We start from the raw sequence: 26,205 nt of genomic DNA, 5'->3' as shown, positions 1-26,205 counted from the left end.
AAACTCAATTACCAATTGAATTCCACAAAGTATATTATAATCCCTTCGGTAACATCCGATTGGAAACCGCACAAGGTATACTATAGAAGCTGCTGCTTCAAACGTTAGCATTTGCATTTGTCAAGATATCGAATTTTAACCCTAGATATAGATCTCAATCTTATATATATATATACACACACACACTAGTGCAATGCTCGTGCTTCGCACGTTTCCGCATGCTCATTGGATGAATTTGCAGTCGAGAAGTGTTTTTTGTTTTCGTTGTGATGATAATAGAGAAATAGCAAATAGGTTATTGAATTGAACCACAGATCTTATGGAATTTGAATTGAGCAAACGGAAGGAAGTTAATTAGTACTTCTATCTTATTCAAGGAGCGAAAGGAACCATTATTTCGCTATTGAAATGTTTTAATCCTTCAATGACAGGCACAAAAAGAACTTCTGCAAATATTTGACTGGCAACCTTTTTCTTTTTGTTTCTGGTCAAAAGTATGGGCTATTCTCTCAAACCTCAACTTCAGATAGACTCCTTATTTCTAACACGGCGGCAAGGTTTGTAGACAATGGTATCCAGAGGTTTGAGTTTCTTAAAAGAGTTGTTGGCAAAGCACTTTATGAAAGAATATTTCTAAATTATTCGTTTTCACATGTTTTTTGTCCAAAAGCTGCTATAGTAGAAAATAAATCAGAGATTCTCAATCGCATCATAACAATCCGTTCCATGTAATTAGCTAAAAATCAAACAAATTAGAATAAACAGCAAATCACAAACTCAATTGCCTAATCCATGCATGTATGTCTGTATCTACAGCCGTACGCACACTCACTTCTTCATATATGGAGAGAGAGAGAGAGAGAGAGAGAGAGAGAGAGAGAGAGAGAGAGAGAGAACAACGAGGGCTATGATAAGCTTGACAAGAGTGACGTGCTTGTGGTTCCTCCGAGGTGTTCACGGTGAGAGAGTTAGAAAGAGAGATTTTCTTGATGTATTGGATATATTTATAACCGCACCAATAATAATGTGGCCCTCAAATTATGGAAAAGGAGGCTTTACTTTTCTTGTTGTGGAAGGACGACGTGCAATACCTAAACTACCCTCAGTTAAACAAATCAGAGAACAAACCTTACGAGGGCAATTTTGTTCTTTCAACGCATGCCTTGGCTTACCATTCTACGTTTTCATAGCCGCACCAATAGTAATGTAAGGACACTTTCTTCCTCAAATTATGGAAAATGAAGCTTTACTTTTTTTGTTGTGGAAGGAAGACATGCAATACCTAAACTACCCCTAGCTAAACAAATCGAAAGACAAACCTTACGAGGGCAATTTTGTATTTTCAACGCATGCCTTGACTTATCATCCTACTTTTTTCTAACCGCACCAATAGTAATGTAAGGACATTTTCACCCTCAAATTATGAAAAATGAAGCTTTACTTTTCTTGTAGCGGAAGGAAGACATGCAATACCTAAACTACTCCCAGCTAAACAAATCGGAGGACAAACCTTACGAGGGCAATTTTGTATTGTCAACCAAACAGCCGTTAAGAAAAAAAAATATTTTCCTCTATTTTCCCCTTATTTTTTCAAGGGTCCAAACATGCCCTAAAAAATTGGAACCCTACTAACCACGGATCTTACACAAATGATTCGAGTCGTTTATTAAATGTAAATTTTTTTTCAAGAGTCTCCGTAAAAAATCAGCTCAATCTAATACTTATAAATGCACGATCCAATCATCTAAATTCTAATTCAGATTTCTCGGTGATGAAAAGTTAGATGATTAGATCAAGCACCTATAAGTATTGAATTGAACTAATTTTTTACGAGAACCATTGAAAAAATATTTTACATTTAATGAACGACTCGGATCATTTGTGTGGGATCCGTGGTAGGCCCTACAACAAAATCTATGCACAGATTGTCTGTATGGACAGATTTATCGAAAAAATTGTGACGGGACTGCGAAGATACCACCGTCGTATCGGATTTTGTCTTCGTCGCGACGCCGTCGTTCACGTTCGAATCCTCCTAGCCAGCTCTCTCCCTAAACGGTAGGCGGCATACCGAAGTGGGCTGTGGTCCGATGTGGGCTGCTCTGAGGTCTCGAGCTCTTTCTCTCTCATCCACTCGGCAATGGAAGCTAGGGCCCTGTGTTCCTCCCTCGTGGATAACAACGACGACGCCGTCGTCGACAGAGGGCTGCTGAAATTGGACGAGGTCCGGAAGATTCTCACCGACGTCAAGGCGGACAAAATCAGCGTCGTTCCCGTCGGGAACCAGTGCGAGTGGACCGATTTCATGGTGTTCGTCACCGGCCGGTCGGTGTGGCACGTTCGGAACATCGCTCAAGCCCTAATTTACAAGGTTGCCTTTTCCCCCTTTCCTTTGCACACGGTCTCACATCCACACTTTGAGTCTAGCGCTGCAAATGAGTCGAGCCGAGATTTGAAATGTTGGAGCTTGGCTCCTTGTAAAACTAGCCTAGCTCGACTAGGCTAGTTTAATAGTGTAAAGGTAGTCGAGCTTGGCTCAGTTCGTTTACTTTACTAGCCTCGGCAAACGAGCCGAGTTACAACTGCGGCTGCAAATGGATCGCCTAGATTTGAAGTGTTCAAGCTTGGCTCCTTTAAAACTTGCCTAGCTCAAGCTAGACTCGTTTAGTATCAAGGTAGTCGAGCTCGGCTCAGTTCGTTTTTTTTTTGGATCCGCGCGCTCGGCTCAGTCCGTTTACTTAACTAGCCTCTGCAAACGGGCTGAGTTACAACTGGCTTGAGCTCGAACACACACTTTTAGTCTAGGGCTACGCGCAAACGAGTCGAGACGAGCTTTGATGTGTTCAAGTTTGGCTTGTTTAGAAGTAGTGTAGCTCGAGCTCAGCTTGTTTAATATAAAGGTGATCAAAATTGGTTCTTTTACTTAACGAGCCTCTACAAACAAGCCGTGTATGAGTCGAGCTGAGCTTTGAAGTGTTCGAGCTTGGCTTGTTTGAAAGTAGTATAACTCGAGCTTGGCTCGTTTAAAAGGTGTATAGCTCGAGCTCGGCTTGTTTAATATGAAGGTTATTGAAATCTGTTTGTTTACTTAACGAGCCTCTAGAAACATGTCGAGTGTTGCTATGATGTGTTTGAGCTTAGCTCGTAAAAAACTAGTCTAGCACGAGCTCAGCTTGTTCAATATCAAGCCTTGATAATCAAGGTATTCGAGCTCGGTTCGTTTACTTAAGGAGCCAAGTTACAACTAGCTCGTGTTGTTTACCAAGCTTAAAACTCGAGCTCAAAATGGACTCGTTTACTAACGAGCTGAACGTGAAGCTGCTCGGGATCTGTTTGTTTGAAGTCCTACGTAGGCACGCATTTTTGTGGTGGTTGATATTTTTGGTGAATTGCTACTATTTACTCAAGTGTTGTTTTGATTTGCAATAATTCGAATTCCCGAAAGGCTGGAATGGGTACTTGTTGCATTGTATTATTATTTCCGTGTTAGAAGTAGTTTCCTATCCGCTTGGCACCTTTTAAACACTGGGTGTTTAGCTGTTTGGAATCTTCAATTCGACCTCGATTTGTTCACAAAATATTCTGCCAATTCTCCTCGGGACCTTAGATTCAATTGCTTCCCAAGAATGTTGTGCCAGGTATGTAAGTAATGTATCTGGGAGGAATTTAGTGCGAGGAACTGAGTGCCAGCATGTAGCTGTGCTATCAGAAAGAATAGACTTGCATACCTCATTGGTTTTGAGGTAGTCCCACGCAAAAGAGGATTTTCGCTCTTTACTCTTTAGTAGCTGCTGTTAGACAAGAATCTGGTCAATCACTAATGTACCTAGCAACCTTTTCTATTTCCTCCACACACAGTCTCGCAGAAGCATATTTGCCACACACTATGGTCTGCATTCCATTTCGGATGATTGAAAAACTTGACCAATATCTTGGAATTGAGAACTTTCTTTTCTTTCCTTTTTTTTTCCGTTTTGGTCATTCTAAAAAAGCTTAATATTTTGGGGTTTGGATGTCTTTGTTTTTCTTGTTACAAATTTGTTCTACTATATGTTTACTTTCTTGGTTCATCTCACGAAGACTCACTGGAAAACTATAATCACATTGAACTCAAATCTGGATGTTCATAAACGGCAAGAAAAAAATCAAGGAGAGCCAAGATTTTGATACTTTCCAATCATATCCTCTCACTAGAATCAGAAGTTGGTGCCGATTGTTTATTTTTAAGAATAGTTTCTGTGTTACTGGGTTAGTTAGGAAAACAAAAACTGTTAATTGAGTCATTATTGTCTGGTTTTGATGGACAGGTTAAGCAAAAGCAAAGAGGGGCTGAGAGGATGTTACTTCCCAGTATAGAAGGAGAAAAGGAGGAGAAGTGGATCGTTATCGACTCCGGTATGTTCACGTCTCTATTGGTTTACTTATCGGGATTGTTTGGACATTGAATTTTGTGCAGTGCTGGTGGATATTGGCATTATAGTCTCAAAAACTACTAAGTGCCTTAGCTAGCTATTAAGCCATATTTGATTAGTCGGACTCATAATGAGTGGCTATGTAATTCAACAAGACAAACAATTTCACCGGACTAATACTGAGGGGTTCATTATACTTGTAATCTGTTTTCACTGACATATTGTTCTAAGTTAGCAATTGTGTATTGATTGAACTGGGTTTCGGTTACTACCTTTCAGGCACAATTATTGTTCATGCTTTTGATGAGAAAGCTAGAGCTTATTACAATCTGGAGAGGCATTGGACGGATGAGATGTAGACTAAAGAACAAACTCAGGTAAATATGGGGTCTGCTTGTTGGTGGTCTCTTACATTGAGGTTTTTCTAGCTTATTTTATACGCTATCTTTCAAGATCATTCATGCAACCATGAGAATGGTGTTTTATAATTACTCCTTTCTCTTTAAAGGGATTTGTGGGGTCATCTCCAAATAGTTAGATTTGACTTCTTGTTGAGTTGATTTGCTGATTAAAGAACTTCTATTTTCTCCATTGACATTTTGGATAGAAGTAACTGATTCTCAAGGCTTGAGGTCTTTAGAAAGAGCACTGAAATTGGAGTTTGCCATGACGGGATAAAGTTATCAGAATTCTATCTCTGGCGCCTTGTCTCACTTTTTGCATGTTTTACATATACCTTTTCCTTGCGTGATGAACGGGACTGGTATACTAACCAAAAAAGAAATGGGACCGGTATACAGTTTCAGAAGCTCCCAAGGGTCTCTGGATGTTACAAACTATAATAACCGGACTACTGAGAGTGGGCTTCAGTTTGATTAATGGCTGTATTTGTTGAGAGGATTTTAATACATTAACTGCAGTAGTAAAGATGGTTGGACCAATAGAATTGGCCATTGGTAGATTTAGTGGTGATGCATGAACTTTGGAGTCCTCCTTACAGACCTTACCCTGACTGTTGGATCTTTTAGATGTGTTCGTATGAGCTGTAATACATGTTAGATTATCGCAATTTTGGATGATGGTGGAAGTTGGGCATGCATCAATTGTAAGCCCTGAAGTTGAATGATACCTAAAAATATTGTCTCCTCTCCTTTAGATAGAGGAAGGATCCATCTAGATATAAACTGAGTAATATATGTGGCTCTAGAAATGGAATGCCTTCAATCCACATTTATCTTGAAAGTCTTGTGTGTGTAGTTTTTTGTTACGTCTCAGAATTTGACGTGGATCCATGACACTTCTGGTTTTTCCGTTTCTTCACAACAATGATATGCTTTTCCTCCTTATGCAGGATTTGGATAAGGCTCTGATAAAGGTGCGACGCAAGAATAATTCTAAGAGACCAGCGCAGAGAAGTGCTTAGCAGTTAGCACTCCATTACCCTTTTCATTCTTTTAGGATGTAGCTCTCTTATTCTCCGAATCTGTGTATAGCTGGCAACTATCCTTTCTAAACCTTCGGACACACTCTGAGGGAGGGCACCAGGGTGGTAGACAGGCTCGCCAAATTGGGTGCAGAACAAGATTGTCATATTGCGACTCTCCTTAACCTGTCTGAGTCAAATCCGTGTTGAGGAATATTATGGAACTCCTTATTGCTTGGAACGGGGCTAGAGTGGGCAAAAGAAGTAAGCGTGTTTGGGCCATGATCCTTCTTTGTGTGATGTGGACTATATGGCGTGAAAGAAATTCGAGATGCTTTGAAGGGGTTGAAATGCCTCTATTTAGAATCAAAAGTTTTGTGCTTAGCAGTTTGTATAGTTGGGACAAGGGAGAATGTAACCCCTCTATTGATCAATTTTTATATTGGTTTGAGCTTTTTTGTTGAATAGTGGTGGTGCATATGGCTTTTTGTGCAGGTAGCCCTCTTTTTGTATACAGGCGGCATTTCCTTAATGCCTTCTTTTTAATACAATTGCTTACTTATCAAAAAAAAAATCCGTGTGATTATGGATGCTAACTCATTGGGATTTCCCTTTGAGAAGCCTTTGTTTTTTGCTTTTGTTTGTGTCTATTTTTCTTCTGTACCGCATACGAGAATGAAATATTGAGTCATTGGTCCATCCTTTGAAATTCGAACTCAGACTTTCCATGTTTTGTAGAATGCTATGTGGTTGGAATCATGTCTTTCTATTTTTCTTCCGTTTGCAATGCAAGGGTACCGGAGTATCTACATTAAACAATTTTATGCTTTTATGGCTGTGCAGAAGAGACACTTTTCTATTTCAGTATCTCTGTTTTAATGCTTTTGGGCATTGGTGGTTAGGAGAAGCTAATGCAAGAATGAAGAAAACGAACCCTTCTACAGCCACCGACCTTGCACCAACTGCCACGCAGAGTCCACTACGGGTTTCATGCTGAAATCCTAGCCATTCGATAATTTTAAAAAATAACCGAGTGCTCATGTGAAAAATTAGCACAATATGAATGAAAAATATGAAGATTGGCGAGCACCTAGACATCGGATTGAACTTATATTTTACGAGGTCACTCATTTTTTTTAAAAAAATTGTTGAACGAGCCATATTTTTTGTGCGGAATCCGTAGTAGGTCCTGCATGGACATCGGTGCAAGGTCAGTGAAGCCACCGTTGGTGACCGTAGCATTTTCGAAAGAAAACCATGCTATCAGTGTAAAGGGCTCTCATCTTGTTTTTAGGCAATCGAAGAGTCTGAAGAAGGGAAAACTAACTATTTAGAAATAATGCAGCGATTTACATATCGGTATCTCTTCCCGTATGTCTATAAGTAGAAATTTACCTGTAATAGCTTTATGAGACGATTCAAACAACAAAAATGATACTCACACAACAATCCAAACACAATACTAAACACAACCTCTCATATAAATGTGAGGCCCATACATAATAGTATGTGTGGAGCCTACATGTATGTGAGAGATTGTATTTGATATTGTATTTGAATTGTTGCATGAGTATCATTTTTGTTGCTACAAAGGCTGAGAACCTTTGAAAAGGAATATGGTCAATTAGTTACGTTTGATATTATTGACCAAGGTCGGTGCTTTAGTGCAATCAAAAGGAAGAATATTCTAACTCATCTTCTCCAGCTCCGGTGCACTTGGGCCCCGTTTAATAAACTTATTAGACTTTGGGATTGGACTATCAATCCCAATGGACTACCAACTTTTTGTTTGGTAATCCAAAATGGGTTAGGACTATTAGTCCATTGGGACTAGTAAGGTGGGCTTTAGGAGGTATTATGAATACCCCGGGGGAGATGCTATTACCAATCTCAACCCAACCCCCAACACATTCTCATTACCAATTCATTCTATCAATCAAATCTAATCATCTAATCCCATCACAAACAAACATGATATTAATAATCCTATCATCCAATCACATCTCAAACAAACATAATCATTATTAATCCCTTCTCATTATCAATCCATTCTCATTATCAATCTCAATCCTAATCTCATCTCCTTACGAATCCCACCAATCTATCATTGTTATCAAACGGGGCCTTTGTGAATTGTTTTCTTCACCCAAACCAATTTTTCGGTTCGGTAAATTTCAATGACACTCTCTGAGGTTTTTCTTAATGACAAATATGCTTTTGCCCATGTGATATAATGCATTTGGAAAAAAGGGAGAGAATTGAATGAGTTTGCATAGGAGAAGCAAAAATAATGGCATACGTTGTTTTGGTTCGGTGATTTTGAGCAAAAATAATGGCATACGTCCTGAGACTATCCTTCACAATTTGTATGTTTCATCATCATCTGTCGTACTCCTTGCACGACAAAGATGTTGCTTGGCCCAAATCTGAATGGAAAATTATTGATGATATTTTTTCCCTTCCAACAATTGCAGATCAAGACATGTGGTGGTCAGGGTCTTGCTTTTGGGGGCGACGTTTCAAAAGAAGAGGATGTGGAATCAATGATCAAAACTGTGAGCCCCAGTTCCCTTTCATAATTGTTTTAGGTTTAAATATTCTGCTAATACCCTCATAATTTTCTCCTGTACAGGCAGTTAATGCATGGGGAACCGTTGATATATTGATAAACAATGCAGGTTCTTGAAAGTTCATCTCTACTTCCATTGTATACAATTTTAGTTTTTCCTCTGAATGATCCTCCCTATCATTTCAGGTATTACTAGAGATGGTTTATTGATGAGAATGAAGACGTCTCAGTGGCAGGAAGTTATTGATCTGAATCTCACTGGTGTATACCACTGCACACAGGTGTGAAGGCTTTTAGTTCTTGTGTATTGACAGACGTGTAGCTTTCTTGTTTGTTGGATTAATAATGTTTTCCACTATTTGCAGGCTGCAGCCAAAATTATGATGAAAAAGAAAAAGGTATCCCTTTCTCACAGGCTGTAGTATGCTGGTCACCGGTGCTGATATTGAGAGCGTTGTTGTTGAAAATGATCTTTGGATTTTTGAGAAGTGATAAAATGTTTTTATTTATTTGGTAAGTTTTCATCCAATAATTTGGTTTGGGATCTTTCATTTGTCGCAGGGGAGGATAATTAACATAGCATCAGTTGTTGGTCTTACTGGTAATATTGGGCAAGCCAATTATAATGCTGCCAAAGCAGGGGTAATTGGCCTAACGAAAACCGTGGCAAAGGAATATGCAAGCAGGAATGTTAATGTGAGTTTTCAATCGTGTCAATCCATTCTCATAATTAGGCATTGTACTAGATGCAGCAAGTAGTTAAGCTTTTCTTTCAACAGGTCAACGTTGTTGCCCCAGGATATGACCGCTAAGCTTGGGGGAGACATTGAGAAGAAAATCTTGGAAACCATCCCTTTGGGTAAGATAGATGAAAACATATAAGCTATTGCTGAGATATAGCCTTGTGTTTTCGTGTCATTTCTACCTAAACCTGAATTACTTGATTTTCTTCTGTTTTTCTATTTCTGGATCTGTCTTTGTACCATGGGCTTGAATCCAAACACTTCTCTTTGGGTTTACTAGTTCTTTCACTTCCTTTGTTGCCCACGACAAATCTTAAATCCCTGTTTCCAATTGTGCTACAAGCTAGCATCTGGTGAATAAGAGCTCTCCCTTGTGTCCGGAAGATGTAACATTAGGGTTGCCTATAACATTGGGGTTGAGACTTTCACTGCCTCTTTTATCTGATTCATGGGAGTGCAAATCCGTGATTTCAAAACAAACATGAAGCAAAAGGTTTTGAATAATTCTTATTATCGTTTGCTTTGTAAATTCAGGTAGGTACAGCCAACCGGAAGAAATTGCTAAGCTGGTAGAATTCTTGGCCCTCAATCCTGCGGCCAGTTTCATTACTGGACAGGTTATGTAGGAGGTCGAGGAATGGTGATGTAGGAGGTCGCACACGTTCTTTTTAAGATATACTGTAGAAAACAAATAAGGACTGTTGAGGAAGGTTTGATTGAATTGTATTAACACAAATTGTTGTACGCGTTTATGAAGTTTGGGATCACAAAACAGGATTTATGAATGAATCGCCGTATTTGCATCAATTGGATTGATAACACTATCATGATTATCCATGATTTAGGAAACTTCGACTCCTTACATCTCCTGCATTAGTTTCCCAGATACGAGCTGGTAGGTTTGTTTTGGATTAGCTTCCAAGTTTTACTTCAACTCTCATTGCCTTGCTATCTGGAAATGGATCCCATGAAACATCTAAAGCATCTGTATGCATGGAACATTATTGATTCCAAAAATAATGTTTTGTAACTCTACTAAGACGAGCCAACGGAAACAAAATCCAAAATGTAGCTTAGCCTTTAGATGTCTTCCAGCTAAGAAAAAGCACTGATTGTGCAGAGTGGTGTACATTGATTTTGTGAGACAAGTTAAATGTGACATCTCAAATTCTACAACAGAGTGATATCTGCCTCCTAAAATGTGGTATCTCCATTCTTCAACATATCCTCACACAGAACTAGTTCACTCATCTATGAGATGCGAAACGCGTCAATTACGTGAAGAAAAAAAAATGAAATCAACTCTGACATAATATGCGAACTATCATATTCTAGAAAATATTCCACTAATACTCAGGACACAGAGCAACAAGGAAGAACCCAGGAAGACCCATGAGTCAACATAAAAAACAAGGACAGTGTTCAACAACTTAAGACCCAGACATAGGTCAAAAACTTAAGTACAGAAAACCTGATGTTTATTCAGAACTAGCAACCTCAAGAGACCCAAAAACTATCCATCGACCCGAGCAAAACTAGAAGTTCTCTGCATCATCTGAGGTGATACTAATCAAGCTTGAACTGAAGCCATGTGTACGATCAAGTCAATCACCCGTGAACTGCAACAACATATAGTGTAGTGTCAAGGAAACAAACTAAATATGCAGCAACGAAAAAAATATACAGCAAGGGGCAAATATTCAACGAGTAATCATAGTGAGAACAAGTGCTGTTTTTGTTCACACTCTAAAAAGTTGGTGAATATTGCATATTTTGTGCAGGGCCTCACTGACTCTCGGATCAATGATTGAATCCATCCATTTTGTAAATCTGAAATACTTAACAGACATCGGATAAATCTAATTTTTTTTCAGGATTGGCTTACAAACCACACCCTACAAATTAATTGTCTCTGATCATCTTAGAGGGAAATGGTACGGCCCCCAGACAAAGTGGGTAATGTTCATCCAATCTAAAAACTTTAGGTGGATGGATAAACTTGCACTCTAATGAGAAAGAGAAAAATAAAATACAAGAATTACCTGTAGCCCCAGCCTTGGCATCAAAGATGCTTGACCTGCCTAGGAAACACGATATTTGATAAGAACTTCATGATTGCACATGTTAGGTAACCTAATCAGCGAGGACACTAAGGAGGTAAACTATGAAAAAATTTACCTGCTGTCACCAATGAGATCTGTCATGACCACATCGTCTTTAGTATACCCAAAAATCCCCTTGAGTTTCCCCTTTGATTCATCCCTAAATTAACCAAGAAACAGAATATCAGATCAGATGACAACGGAACGTCATAGCAATCAGTGGTAAGATCCTTGTTAGGACATCAAGGACACCAAAACAAATCCTCTGGCATCTAATAAATTGCTTAATTTTATTCGCGAGATGACAGTGCAGAACTAATCCTTCCCAAAGCTTTGGCTGCAAAATGACCTCATTGTCCATACTTCCTTCATCGATCAATTCTTCATTGATATCCATAAGGGCAATGTTGAAACTTCATTATTCCAATCCTATCCTATGTGTGCGAAACAAACATGATATTCCTAATCTCATCTCCTTACGAATCTCACCCCCTAATCCTATCTACTTACGAATCTCACTCTAATCTCATCTCCTTACGAATCACACAATATCTAACATAGTAGTTATCAAACGAGGCCTTAGACCTCATTTGATAAACTTATTAGCCCTTAGGATCCCAAGGGACTACCAATCCTTTGTTTGGTGTCCCAAAATGGGTTTGGACTATTGGTCCAAGGGACTAGTAAGGTGGGCTTTAGGGGGTATTATGAATACCTTAGGAGAGATGGTATTACCAATCCCAACCTAACCCATTTTCATTACCAATTCCTTCTATCAATCTAATCCCATCATCTAATATTATCTCAAACAAACATGATATTAATAATTCCATCATCCAATCACATCTCAAACAAACATGTTTATTACTAATCTCTTCTCATTACGAATCTTTTCTCATTATCAATCTCAATCTTAATCCCATCTCCTTACGAATCACACCCATCTATAATTGTTATCAAACGGAACCTAATGAATAGTATTATAAACAAAATGCAAATCTGAATTCACAATGAAACTAGTAAAATCGAAAAAGTAAAGAAAGCTGGAAGGCCCATAACCTCTCTCTCTGCTCGTACTATTGATTAAGAAATAGACCTGCTGCCCTAGGGCAAGGCCCAAGACACCGTTGCCTGCGGCCCCCGGTTATTGGTTAATGTACATCTAGTTTCTTTAACAAATGCACCCTTGGTTCAGTGGTAAGTAAGGGTTATCATTTAGCCTGAAGGCTTGCGACCCACCCGAAGTTCGCCCAGTCCATTGGGCTTTTATCTGGCCCGAGCCCTTGAAACGAGCGGGCTAGCCCAGCCCATAGTTTGTAATGGGTGGGCTTAGGCCTATGAATTTTTACTCAATCCACCTGTAGGCCCAGCTCGTGAGCCTGCCCACAAATCCGCCCATTAGCTCGAAATCCCACAAAAGTTTTTCCCTTGGTTTACGTTTCTGGATCTGTCGACAAGCCCGTTGCAATTTACAACGGCTATTTAGTAGAGATTAAAGCATATCTAACCAACACACATATGAACTTGGGCTGCAACCACACATGATCAAATCCTTTCTCCAACCCTAGATATAAATACTCCTCTCTCTCACCTCTCAATCTCTCCACAGTCCCCTCCTCTTCTTTCCATTATCTCACACGCAAACAAACAACGAACACCCCTCCTCTTCTTTCCATTATCTCGCACGCAAACAAACAACGAACAGTGATCATTTCTCTTCTCTCCGATCTTAACTAGACAACCACAGTCCGATGAGCTCGACGAGACGAGAACGACCATCTCTCCGATCTTGCCGATCTTTCCTCCGCGGCTCTGCCGATCTCTCCCCCCACCACTCCCCGCCTCCACCACCACCACCAGTTCGACGACCTCCTTTGCCTCTTCGCCGCCCTGTCCGAAGACCTCCTCTGCCTCTTCAAAAAAGTGAAGCGTCCATAGATTTTATTCAATTGAGTTGGGTTCAACTCTCACGTAGTTGGATTCGAGAATAGCAATAGATCAATTGGGTTCTATTTGTTTATGTTTTGTAAAGTCTGTAATGATTGCTTTGGGAAAAGAAAAAAAAAACTACTGTAATGAGAATCTCATTATGAGATCAAAATTCTAGCCCAACTACTGATTGTAATGAGATGAAAGTCAACTACTGCAATGACATTAGCCCACCCGTGTTTTGGTCTGCTAGCCCGTCAATTGGGTTAGCCCGTGGACGGGCTTGGACTTCAATTTAAAGTATGTAGCCTGGCTCGTCAAAAAGAATAAGCCCGATCGGGCAGTGAGTTGGCGGGCTGGGCCGGCCCGACCCAATGATGACCTTTAATTGTGAATACTCTTACCAGTGGTAAGAGTATTCCCAATGGCATAATCCAAAGGAGTAATAGATTTCTAAAGTTAATAATATTTTTGCAAAATATGGCTCACAATGCTATAATCAAACTTAACAAGCACATTAAATAATCAAATTTTGAGATTTGGATAACCAAAATTAATAACCTTTTGCCAATAACCAAATTTAGTGAATTCCATATATTCTCAAACAAATTTACCCATTATTACACAAAAATGTTCTCTCTCTCTCTCTCTCTCTCTCTCTCTCTCTCTCTCTCTCTCTCTCTCTCTCTCTCTCTCTCTCTCTCTCAACAATATTTTAAAAAAACATATTTTACTAAAAAACTATTTTTTACTCCAAAAAATACTTTTTTTAACCATTTTTTTAAAAACAATTCTTATAAAAAAACTGTTTTTTATTTTTTTGAAAAAACTGTCTTGTTTTTAAAACTTTTTTTGAAACTATTTATGTTAAAAAACTTTTTTTTTTCAAAAAAAAATTCAAAAACTATTTTCTATTTTTAATAAATCGTTTTCATTTGTTTCAAAACTATTTTTAGAAAATTATTTTGAAACTATTTATGTTAAAAAAACTTTTTTTTTTCAAAAACTATTTTCTATTTTTAATAAATCGTTTTCATTTGTTTCAAAACTATTATTAGAAAATTATTTTCTACATTCACAATTTTTAGTTTTTCGTAGTTTGAAAATGTGACATGGCAAGTTTTTGTTATCCAATTTTGATTTTGCCATTGTGGACCTTTTTATTGTTAACCTTAGCAATCTTTTAAATGGATAATCAAACGTTGGTGTGGCAACTTTTGGTTATCCATATTTTATTATAGCATTGTGGATATCCTAAGAGACCTTTCGTTTCTTTTTTTCTGGTAAACCGGAAATTAAGAGACCTTTCTTATGCAATCGACCCAAAAATGATGTGCACCGTACACATATCTATATCTATATCTTATAAAACAGGAGGGTCTTTAGGAATATTCCTAATAAAATATTCTCTTTCAATAGTTTAGATTAATCTCAAACACAAATTTTATTTATTCATACAAACAAATCTAACGACCCAGATTTCTCTCTCTTCATTCTCACAAATTAAGTTCTGGACGGCATGTTTGGTAAATAATGTGCAATCGTGGGCTTATAATTTGAAAGAAAAAAGGTCTACTTTCAAAATTTGAAACCCACTTACCCACGTGGCTTACTATACTCATTCTCTCTCAGTCTCTCATTTTCCCCTTCTCCTCTCTCTCTCTCTGGAAACCCAATTGACGCCATCAGCCGGCGACATCTCAGAGGCTCCCATATGGATTATCTCTTATGCATACAGTATGTAAAATTGTTGAATTTGAAGAGAAAAAGAAACAACTTTGGTGGCAATTTCGTATATTCTGTTTAGTCAAAAATCCTCCGAATGTATTAGCCTTGGATCAATAATCACTAATCGCAGATCCGTGTTTAGCACTTTTAGTAAAAATTGAAAATTGCCCTCAAGTTACAAAATTACTGGACATATTTACTTGCTTCATTAAGCCCAACTCGGCATACTTCTTTAATCTTTTCTGGAGGAGTAAAAGAAATTGGTACAAACTCTATGAGCAAATTGATAGTTCTTTGTAGCTAGTTTAAATGTTTAGTTGGAAGAGTGCTGTAAACACGGGTAATTCTCTTTCGTGCCACTAAGAAGAGGATTACAGATTACACACTAATGAATCAATTTAGTATTTGAGCCACTAGCTAGTAAGTGCCGTAGGCACGAGCAAGCACTAGTAATTTAATACATCTCTACTTAGCAAGCCCAAGTTTAATTGAGCCCAAGTGCTTTGAGTAGTTGCAAGTCCAAAGCCCAAGTTGGTGATCGGTCAAGTTGGAGGGGCTTATCACCATGAGGTCCCAAGTTCAACTCTCTTGTACAACTGCGAAAAAAATCTTGGAGCCATCCATGCGTAAAATCTTTTGAGTTAGCAAAGGCTGGTGGGGGCCGTAGAGATTTAGTCTCGTGGTGAGCGCAAGTTAGCCCGGGGACACTCAGCGTTACCAAAAAAAAAAGGTAAACAGATAAGTTTTCTGGGTTAATTTCTTGTGTACGTTCAAACTTGATTCACATCTTTTCGATAGTTTTATTCTGCTCTTGAGATGAGTTCACAAGGCAGGCACAAAAATGTAACCAGAAATCGCAACTTTTACTACTCCAAAATACAACACACATTTTTTTTTTTTATCTGGAAGGACAACACAAATTTGATTCTGTAATTTTGGACCTTGGGTTTGTAGGCTTTGGCTCGATATTGGGTCTTTGGAAATCCCTCCTTGGTTAGTGAAAGTCATTGAGACTGCCCCTGGAATAGGTTTACAACCCAAAAAAAGCCGAATCGCCTAAAAGTTGTGTGTGTGTGTCTGTCTCCTTTTGTTTGATTTCTCTCATGTTGGTTTTGTTTTGCTTCGCACTCTGTTTTTTGTTCTTCGACTCGATAATCATAATTAACGTTTGTTTATTTCTTTGGGTGCAGTAGAGTCTTGGGTGGCCCTCCGCACAACAGGGTCTTTGTGGGTGGGCTTTCTTCATTAAAAAAAAAAAAAAATTATTCTCAACCTCACCTTTTTTTTTTTTTGGTAATGCATGGTGTCCCAGACTAGCCTCAGACTATTCTCTACCACTCTTTCCCATAGCCGTTTCACACACTTACACATGAGGTGAGATGGCTCTAAGATTAATTTGTTGGTAAAGAATAATCGAATCTGAAACCTCAACAGGAAATAAACCTTTAAATCCCCAACTAAGACCACCAGACCAACCCCTTGAGGTTTCTTGGCCTCACTTCGTACACACTTTCTAAATCTTGGAGGCTCACAATCTTAGAATACTAAAGCAAGTTCTTGACTTGCTTATTTTTCTTTATCAGCCAAAGAAGAGTAAATTTTACTTATGGCAGAGGGAATTTCACCGTGAATATAAACCATGTTCAACGTGCATATAACCATGTTCAACGTGCTGAGTGAAAAGCAAGAGAGGAAATTCAGACAACCAATTCTAGGTTTGAATTGGCTTTCTCTTATTTTTTGCAATGTATTTTTCTACCTGATTAGAGGGCGTTTTGTAACTTTTTCAGTTTTTTACTTCTAAGAAATTAGAAGTAGAAACAGTTTTATGTTTTCATAAAAACAAAAACAAGAAATATGTTTGGTAATATTTGTATTTTTCAAAAATAAAATGATAAAAACACATTTTTATAATAGTTTCCATAGTTTACAAAAAGTTTATGAAAAACAAAAAAGTAGAAACTTCTTACCAAACAAGTTTTCTTCATTAGTTTTCATAAAAATAAAAACAAAAACCAAAAACTGAAAACAAAAAGTTATCAAACACCATCTTAGCTTTCACATTTCTGCACGTTGATCACGAACTTGTGCTTAGGGTTTAGTCTATGAAGTTGGTCTTCCACCCCATCATTATGTTAAGTGGGTTGTGATCAAATCAACCTAGTCAAAAGTTGAATGTGAATTTCGGATTTATGAAAGATTTTGTCAAAAGAAAAAAAAGAAGAAGAAGAAGAAGAAAAAAAGAGAGGCAGGGTTGTGGAGGAAAATTCATTAATTTTCTTCTCTTTACAAATTTCTTCACAATTTTGAGATCCAGATATATTTTAATTAAGAACTTAACAATGCTAGAGATACAGATATAAGAACGCAAAACTCTAAACGTAAATATGCTTAGAGCCTTCTAATGCACATAAATTCCACTGATACATTATGAGCTAGACTGACGGCCTAAATACACATGTTTCAAACATAAATAACGAACATCTGGGGGCAGCCTCCCGGGTGTTTTTCCTCCCAGGGTCGTCGTTCCACCCGCCGGCTACCACATCGATCTGGGGGCAGTTGGTTGTCCTAACGGCTAGGTGTTGGTGGCGGTGTCGGGCGGAGTTATGGCAGCATGGTTTCCAACCGGATCTGCTCTTGAGCGATCTCGGTCTTTGGCCTAACAGCTTCGTGGACTGTACAGCGGGTGTTGGGTTGTAGCTGTGGAGATCCGGTGGTTTGGCGGCGGGTTGTGGTGCTTTCGGGGTGACATATTGGAAGTGCTCAGGTGACGGGTTCTCCTGGTCGTTTACAAGATCCAAAGTGGCGGTGTCTTGGCAACCATTTATGGAGTCCGTTATCTCCTAGGGTTCGCATCTTCTCATATCATTATTCCTCGCCGTCGATTATTGGTTTTTTCTGGTGTTGTGGTGGTTTTGCAGCATTGGTAGAGTGGTGGAGGTGGGGTTTTGTGGCAGGTCAAGGGGTGGGGGTGGGCTTCTCGTTATGGCGGCGGAGCTGATCTGTTTTGCTGCGATGGCGATTGTGATTTCTGGGGAAAATGACGGCCCATGATGTGTTTTGATAATTAATATCCGTCAAGGGCAAGTTAAGAACATTTGTTAATGCTAAAAATGTCATTAACAGGTATTAATTATCAAACACATCCTTGATTGTCATTTTCCCTAATTTCTGTGTAGGGCAGTGATGAGCACCCAATATTGTAGATATTTGATGCGACTAATCCCATTTTATGTTGTTTTAACTTGCATTTATCTAGCTTTTATTTGATACTGCACGTAAGGTGTGTTTTTAGTGTTTCAGGTAATTCGTATAAATAAGGCGCATTTCAACGCCATAGATGGCTCAAGTGCTTCCAAGTACCCGAAGACCCTGTCGGCCCCTTAAAATCTGTCTAAGTATGGAAAAATGACTTTCTGAAAAAGTATCGATTTTCGAGATAAAAAATGGCGGTAATTGATCTTTGAATTTTTCTAAGAGTGACTACAAAGTTACAAAGTCTTATTTGAAGAGCAAGGTCATGTTTTGAGCCATTTTCTCTTGCAGAAATTGTGCAGTTTTCCATTTTACATTAAAAGTGGGGGGTTGACATTTTGATTTAAATGGAATCTTGAAATTCTGGTAATACCATTGTTTTCAAATGTGGTGTACTTTCTTATTTTCATTAAATAAATTAAAGGAAAGAAAAGGTAAAAGAAATGTTTAAAATGTAACATTTACTTAAGTTTAGAGAATGAAAATAAGATGCTGAGGAGCTGTGAAGTTGCTGGGAGCTGTTTGCTGAAGCTGAAGCCAACCTGAAATCTGCAGTTTTGAAGAATGTTATCGATAACATCCTCAATGGTATCGATACCATTTGCTCCATTTTGGTCCACAAGTTGTCCAGACCTGAGGGAATCGATAACATTTTGTTGGAGTTATCGATACCAATTTTCTCCGGGGGATCATTTCAAGGATGTTATCGATACCTTAGCCTATGGTATTGATAACTTTTGTCTCCTGCAGATATTTTTACTGCTTTTTGGACTTTTCATTTATGGAATACTTGCCACTTTTGGCAAGTTCAGGGATATTTTGTGGAGAGAATATGCTGAGTTGTATAAATACTCTTCTCTCTCTCTCTCTTAAAAAGATGTAGGTAGTTAGTTTAGGTTAGTCTTTCACCATTAATGTCTTCTAAGCTTTCTTAGTTAAATCTTTCAAGAACACTTGTAAGTCTTTCTCGTTTGTTAATATCCCGTTTATTAAAGTTGTTTGTACGGATTAGATTCTTACTAATATCAAGTTTATTTTTGTTTTTATCGGTTAATCATGTTTTCATTTCCTAGTATAATTTCTAGCCTTTTCAATATGTGTGAGTAGTCAATAAGGCTTGGCCATGGGTGAATAATACCTTGTAACTTTGGTTAATCTTGCCTTTCTCAACTTAAGACTTGAGGTTTGGTTTGTAAATGTGCGTGGTTCGCCTTTTATGTAACAAAACTTGTCGATGTTAACCTCCGGTGATCATATGCTTGCACATATGGTTCCGTGAGCTATGTCTCGACTCGTGTTTGCCAAAAGAACCAAAGAACTTGCTCGCTTTCCAAACCATGCTTCTCGTTCTTGACCTTGATATTTAGTTTGAATACAAGTCTTGGTGTTGTTAATCTCCGGTGATCATGTGCTCGCTCACATGGTTCAGGGAGCGATGTCACGCCTTGTGTTTAGCTTGTTATTCAAACTCTATATCATGTCTAACCATTTTCATAGCTAAATCTTCCGGTTGATAGCCTATGCCGTGCGATTCAACCGTGTTTTCGTTGAGAATTGTTATATGGCTTAAGTTATGGGCGTTAGTAACTCCATTGCCTTGTCGCCTTTAATTCTTAGTTAAAACTCATTTTCTAGTCTTTTTCATAAGGGTATTTCTTACCTTTCAAAGGAAAACTAAAAGTTGGCCGCCTTAACGCCACAAACCCTTACATCTACAATCCAAACAAACTATATTCGAGCTCCCTATGGATCGACTCGGACTTCCTCACTATACTATGCAAATCTTTAGTTGTAGTCCGGTTAATAAATAATTGAATTTGACGGCCGTTTGGTAAACTTCAACGACTACCGAATGGGCGTGACTAGACAGTGGCTGGCCCAGCTCATGTTTTGGGCTGGGTCTTTTTGGGTCAGGCCCATGAGTATTATATGGGGCTTGGCCCGTTTGGGAGTTTTGGCTTGGTTCAAACAATTTTTTCATTCAATCTTATTTTGATGTACTTTTTGCAAGATTCTCTATATAAACTTTTTGCCTAACAAAAAGAAAAAAAAAAAACATAACTAACGAACAATTTGAATTATTTGTGTGGGTCTCATTCACTCACTTGTGCACTTCCTGTCGGTACCGACAGCACGCATTTGGCTATTTCAACTATGTCAAATCATTTGATAGGAAATTCCGTTTGAAAAAAAAAAGGGCGCCGCTATTTGTAGCCCTCTATTTGCTCCCGTAGCCCACTAAATTTCGGTAAATGATTGTTGAAAATCATAAATAACATTTCGGTAAATTGCTGTTGAAAACAAGATTATATTTCGGTAACTACATGTCGAAAATATGTTCAACTTTCGGTAAACAACTGCCGAACATGCATTTTCGGTAAACATCTGTTGAAAAAAATATTATATTTCTGTAATTGGACGCTGAAAATATATCTCAATTTCGGTAACTAACTGTCGAGTATAATTGAAAATTTTTAACGGGCTATGGGAGTAAATAGAGGGCTGCGAATAGCAGCGCCCAAAAAAAATTCATTTGATAGGGCTGCATTCCTTGTCCCCCTTTACAATAATGATAATTACATTGTTTAGTTCACATTTCAACTCATCTCATTTTTCTCTCTATAAGTTTTTTAATATATTTTTCTTTCTATCTCTCTCTACTTATTGCCACTTATTACATCAAAAATAACTTTCAAAAATGCAAATCAAACAAGGTCAATAATACCTTAAACTTAACTCTCTCTTTTTTCACCTTGTATAATCATTACTCCCTCCGTTTCAAATTGAATGTTAATTTTTGATATCTGTGTCAATTTTAATTTCTTATATCTTTTAATATAGATCTCAAAAAATATGCAATATAGATCTTGTTTGATAATTCTTGACTAGTTCTATTATACAGAGTTTTCAAACTCATGAAAAACATTATAGATAAAAAGATATAAGTAACGAAAAATGACACGAATTTTAAAAATTATTATCTTTTTTGGGACGGAGAGACTATTACTTACAAGATTAAGGGGGTGTTCAGACAAATAAGTCACTTTGGTTTATTTTTTGTCCTTATTCAAATTTTTTTCGTATCACTTGGCTTATTGTCATTTTTTTTGGGATTATTGCATCCTCACGTCAAGAGGAATCTAAAAAGTAAAATTTTTTGACCGAAATCCAATTTTTTTTGAATAAAGACAAAAAAAAAAATCAATAAGCCAATTTTTTCATCTTTATTCAAAAAAAATTAGATTTCGGTCAAAAATTTTTACTTTTTAGATCCCTCTTGTCGTGAGGATGCAATAATTCTCAAAAAAATGACAATAAGCCAAGTGATATGAAAAAAATTTGAATAAGGACAAAAAATAAGCCACTGTGACTTATTTGTCCGAAGGGGCCCTAAGTGCTCATTCTACATCCTCGCAGATTTTTCAAAAAATTCTTTAAAAAATGCTTCAAATGTGACAGAAAGGATAGAAAAGTGGTTGCGTGAGCCCCCACGGAACTGCATTTTTTTTTGGGTGCTAAATTCAGCGCTTACAGTCAGTGGCAACTCCTACTTTTCAAGATTTCAAAGGTGGAATAGTAAACATATTAAAAAAAAAAAAAAAAGGTGGAATAGTAAACCAAAACCAATTGCTGCTAAGGTTTGAACCCTACATCTCCAAGGAGGACGATTTTTAAATTTTATCTCGTTATAAATTCTAACCATTGATTTCTTCCATGAATTTTATGACTCTCCCTCCCTCTCAAACAATATTAATTGTATAATTACTATTAATTAAATATCATATTATGCCGTGTTTTCAGACATAGATACACCTCAGTACATGTATATTTTACCAAGTCCTTCATTCCTTGTTTACTTTTATCACTAAACTACAAAGCTGTCATAGAGATTTTGGTCAGATAGTCTGTATCTGTAAACCAAATCAAATCGAATCTTATCTCTCAATTAATTGGATCGGTTACATAAATTATATTTTTTCAGTAAGCATTGTCAAAGGTCATTTGTTCACTCAAATTCATCAGACTTATATCTTTGGGCACAACAGCATCTAATATCAATTTAAGTCTGTATCTACTATATAATGTACATGATAATCATTTTAGAAGTAACATTCGTCCTTAATTAAAAAAATTAGAAAACCACAACGGTGTGTAGCCATCTAACGTACAGGCTCTCAGACCACTACTACAGGGCCGTTTTGCTTCCTCCAAAAAAGTACTTTTTAAAAAAAAGGTAATTTCAAGATAAAAAATTATTTATTTACGCAAATAATTTTCTATCAATATGAATCTTGTTCAATAGATTTACACTCAAAAGAAAACTTGCAGTGATAAAAAAGCTAGTAAAATCCTGTAACAGTGAATCCCCAGCGAGCTGTCTGATTTTTCAATGGAAAGCCGCGGCCACCACTATCAAATCAATTAATCTAATTTGATAGTTTTTTAATTACTTTATAATACTCTTTCCGTCCCGGTTTGTTTGTCCGCTTTTTGACTTTTTAAGAGCGTTTGTCCTCTCAAAAAATTGTCTATAATTTTTAATTCGTAATGTTTTTAATATGCAATATGAATCTTATTTGATAGATCTCAATTAGTTTCATTATACAAAATCTTCAAAATCATAAAAAACATTATAAAATGTAAGATATAAGTATATTTTTGAAAGACACGAATTTCGACAATTAGACAAACAAATTGGGACGGAGGGAATATCATAAATGGTCAATTTCTAGATATTTTAGTTCCGTTACGTGTTTGGAAGTGCCGTTGAGAGTCCGATCTGACTTAGGTTCTTCGGTTTGTCCGTAGGCCCAATCCGCTTGGGAGTATCCACAGAGCCCAGATTACATCACATGAACCCAATCTATATTAAATGACTCATATCCACTTAAAATACCAAGCTTTGTAAGTAGTGAGTCATCCAATTGTAACTTAATGTCCAACCCAATCTTTTTGCTATTTATCCGATATGGGACTCAACCTTTCATACATGACTATTCCTAACAATCTTCTCCTTGATCTGATTCACTTGACTCCCCCTTGACCCATGATCTTTTTACTCTCCAACGCTTATTTTACCCCAGACTTCACCGCACCCACTCCATCAATCGAGAGCCATCCACCTAACTCCATGGAGAGCCTCCATGCCATTGGCGATACCCATCCGCCCGCATCCTTGCCCCATCGAGAGTCACTTGGGATTTCCGCTCCATCGACAGTCTCTGTGCAAAGCCCACCAAACCGATGTGAGGCCGTCCAAAAGATCATCAACCTTCCTAAGCTTGGCACACCAAATCACAACCCAAAAACAAGCACAGTAGCCCTGCACCTTTTCCTTTGCCGCAGGACACGCAAAAGAAAACCTCCGTCGGAGCTTCTCAGATTCACAGCTCATGCATATACCCATTTGCTTTGATATTATTATTGGGGGTTCAATCCGCCTGAGATTCTCTGTTCGCGCGTGGGCCCATTCTGCTGGGAAGTATTCACGTAGTCCAAACTACATCACATGACTTAACATATATTGAATGACATATATTCATTTAAAAGGCTAAATCTTGTATGTGGTGAGTCATCCAATTGTTCATTAAGATCTAACCCATATTTTATTTATCCGATGTAGAACTCAATTTTTCACATATGTTCCGTACAAGTGCGCGTTACCTAACTTAGACATCTGAATAATTAAAAACGAGTAAACATTGTGCCGCCTCTAGGTTTATTGCTTGGTATCGTCATCTCCATGATGATTTTCTCACAAAGTTATTAGTATACGAGGACTACGGTGGGAGTCATTATGTAGCCGTTGAGAAAAACAAAAAGGGTAAGAGGCCGTGATTAATATAGTTTTTGGCATGATTCTTAATTTATGCGTGATTAATTAAAGAAATCCGTACTCGCTATTGAGACGGATAAGAAGGTTCCAGACAGGCGGGACCAGGGACAAAGTTAGGAATCCAATTTCGGGAGGCAAAATTTTTGTTACACAAAATTAACGAAGGTTCATTTTTTAAAGAAATTATTTTAATACGTACTATATAAGTAGAAATTGTGAAAATTATTTTTTGAGTTCAGTTGAGATTAGTGTACGAGATGAGAACAAGTGGAGTGATGTTGAGATTTTGGAGCCTTGGAGGTAATATCTATAAAAGTAAAACGAGGATAAAAGAATATTTAATAACTTAGGAGACCATTATATACATCATAAAAATATTTAAAAATAATTTCTTTTGGGAATGATGATCAAAATATATCAAAATCTATAATCTGTATACACAACTATCGTGTAAAGAACCCCAATGGATTGATTAAGTGGTCTTTGGTTTGAACTTAGGTGTTTGTTCAATTCTAAGGTCTTATGTTCGATTTTTCTTACCAACAATTCTCGAGTCAACTTCACCCCCACGCGTAAACAAGTAAATGGTTGTGGAATGAGCTGTAGAGATTAATTTGAAGTGTGCGCAAGCTGACCCGAACACCCATGTACTAATCCAAGAATAAGTGTGTTTGAGATCTTTCGATTGACGTGACACCCCAATAATGAATGAGTATGAATTATTGTGCTTTCAATAAATTATTCTAGAATGACATCTTTGTCTAATTGTCTTGTTAGGGATTTGGTTATGTAAAGATAAGGTCATACGCATGTCTATCATGAATTTTGGACCATAATTTTGGACTCAATATTAGAGGTTGAAAAATTACTTGGTATCGACTATTTGACTTTCCCCTCATATGCTACTTTCGTACCATGCACAACCATGCATGGCATATCTACGGGGTGTGATCGAGATAGATGACTCTTCGAAATGTAAGGAAGACAAATACGTATTATTATAGGACCACTGAAATTTTTTTGTACAATCATTATCTTCAAGACTTCGAAATTAATTAAGACATTCGGTGTCCGTACTTAGGGACGCTGTGAAGAGGAAGGGTACGATCAGCATTGATACTAACCCCAACAAAACGATGTCGTTGTGGCACAGGCACCGTTTTATAGGGGTCAGAACCAATGCTACCTTCCTCCTGCCAGGTCCCCGAGTTCACGGCGTCCCTCAATTAGTTGCGATATACAAAGAATCGTAGAACTGATTTGTCTCAACTTGCAAGTTGCAGAAATCATTGAGGAGTACATATCCACACCGTGTACATTTCTAGGTCAAAACCCTACGTCCTGCTTCCGTCATTAATTTCATGCATGACGTTAAAAACCAAATTTAAAATTAAACTATATCCCTCTTTTTCTTCTACTCCTACTAGATAAGTTTTGTGGGTAACAACCAAACGCGGTATTGAACTAAAAAAATCAAACCTTGACATTATCACATTAGTGCTACAATGCTTCTTTAATACGTAAGTTAAATACAAAGTTGAATGAGCTGAGAAAATTCCGGTTGCTACTCGGTTCGGTTTGGGTTAATTTTGAGAGAAATTTTTTAGAGTAATGAGTTAAAAGAGATCAATAGAAAAAATTTATTCAAGACTGTGCCCAGAAATACTTTTGAGACCCCAAAACAAACACCACCAGTGATTAACAAACTAAACAAATTTGCCGAGAAAAAAAAAACGAACTAACCAAATTAAGCCACATGTAAGGAGATTACGCAGTATAGGGGAGAGATCTTCTTTTACTGATTGTATAAAAATCTATAACTATGGCCACTAAACGAATCAAGCTACTTGAGTTCAAACTCAAATTCGTTCGTTAAAAGATTGTTCAAGAGCAGCTTGTTACTTAAATAAACTAAGCTTGAATATTCTTTTGAAGCTACTTAAGGTTTCAAGCCAAGCTTAAACAAGATACTACTTGGCTCATTTAACTTTTTTTTTTTATCGACAATAAATTTTATTAAAACTCGACAAAGGGTACATCAAGGGTTTTTAAAAGTCATATCCAAGCCTCATTAGGAAGATGAGAACAAGGAAAATTACAAAAGGAAAATAACAAAAAAAGGAAATTACATCCAACAGAAAATTGAAACTGGTTCTCTCAACAGAGAATACATCTTGAGTAAAAAGAAAATTATAACGTGTCGAA

At 37.5% G+C, this 26,205-nt stretch overlaps 2 protein-coding genes and 1 long non-coding RNA gene across 3 annotated transcripts; all 3 read left to right on the top strand.

Moving 5' to 3' along the window:
* The first annotated feature begins 1,975 nt into the window (after positions 1-1,975).
* LOC131310883 (protein Iojap-related, mitochondrial-like) lies at positions 1,976-6,297 on the top strand. The gene is given in 5 exon segments (XM_058338134.1): positions 1,976-2,196; positions 2,199-2,371; positions 4,308-4,395; positions 4,692-4,789; positions 5,764-6,297. Coding segments are annotated over 5 exon segments (537 nt in total). The 5' UTR covers positions 1,976-2,090; the 3' UTR covers positions 5,836-6,297.
* A 1,940-nt stretch (positions 6,298-8,237) lies between these two features.
* Positions 8,238-9,163, top strand: LOC131309341 (3-oxoacyl-[acyl-carrier-protein] reductase, chloroplastic-like). Its single transcript, XM_058336002.1, has 5 exons — positions 8,238-8,390; positions 8,468-8,513; positions 8,591-8,685; positions 8,770-8,802; positions 8,966-9,163. Exons 1-5 carry the CDS (start codon positions 8,244-8,246, stop codon positions 9,161-9,163), a joined length of 519 nt encoding a protein of 172 aa, XP_058191985.1. The 5' UTR covers positions 8,238-8,243.
* A 20-nt stretch (positions 9,164-9,183) lies between these two features.
* LOC131310884 (uncharacterized) lies at positions 9,184-10,004 on the top strand. Its single transcript, XR_009195328.1, has 2 exons — positions 9,184-9,263; positions 9,682-10,004. It is a non-coding gene; the product is annotated as an uncharacterized LOC131310884 (long non-coding RNA).
* Positions 10,005-26,205: the final 16,201 nt, after the last annotated feature.

This window comes from Rhododendron vialii, chromosome 12a (assembly GCF_030253575.1).
Source record: "Rhododendron vialii isolate Sample 1 chromosome 12a, ASM3025357v1".
Taxonomy (NCBI): Eukaryota; Viridiplantae; Streptophyta; class Magnoliopsida; order Ericales; family Ericaceae; genus Rhododendron; species Rhododendron vialii.
This window is presented reverse-complemented; position numbering and strand designations above follow the sequence as displayed.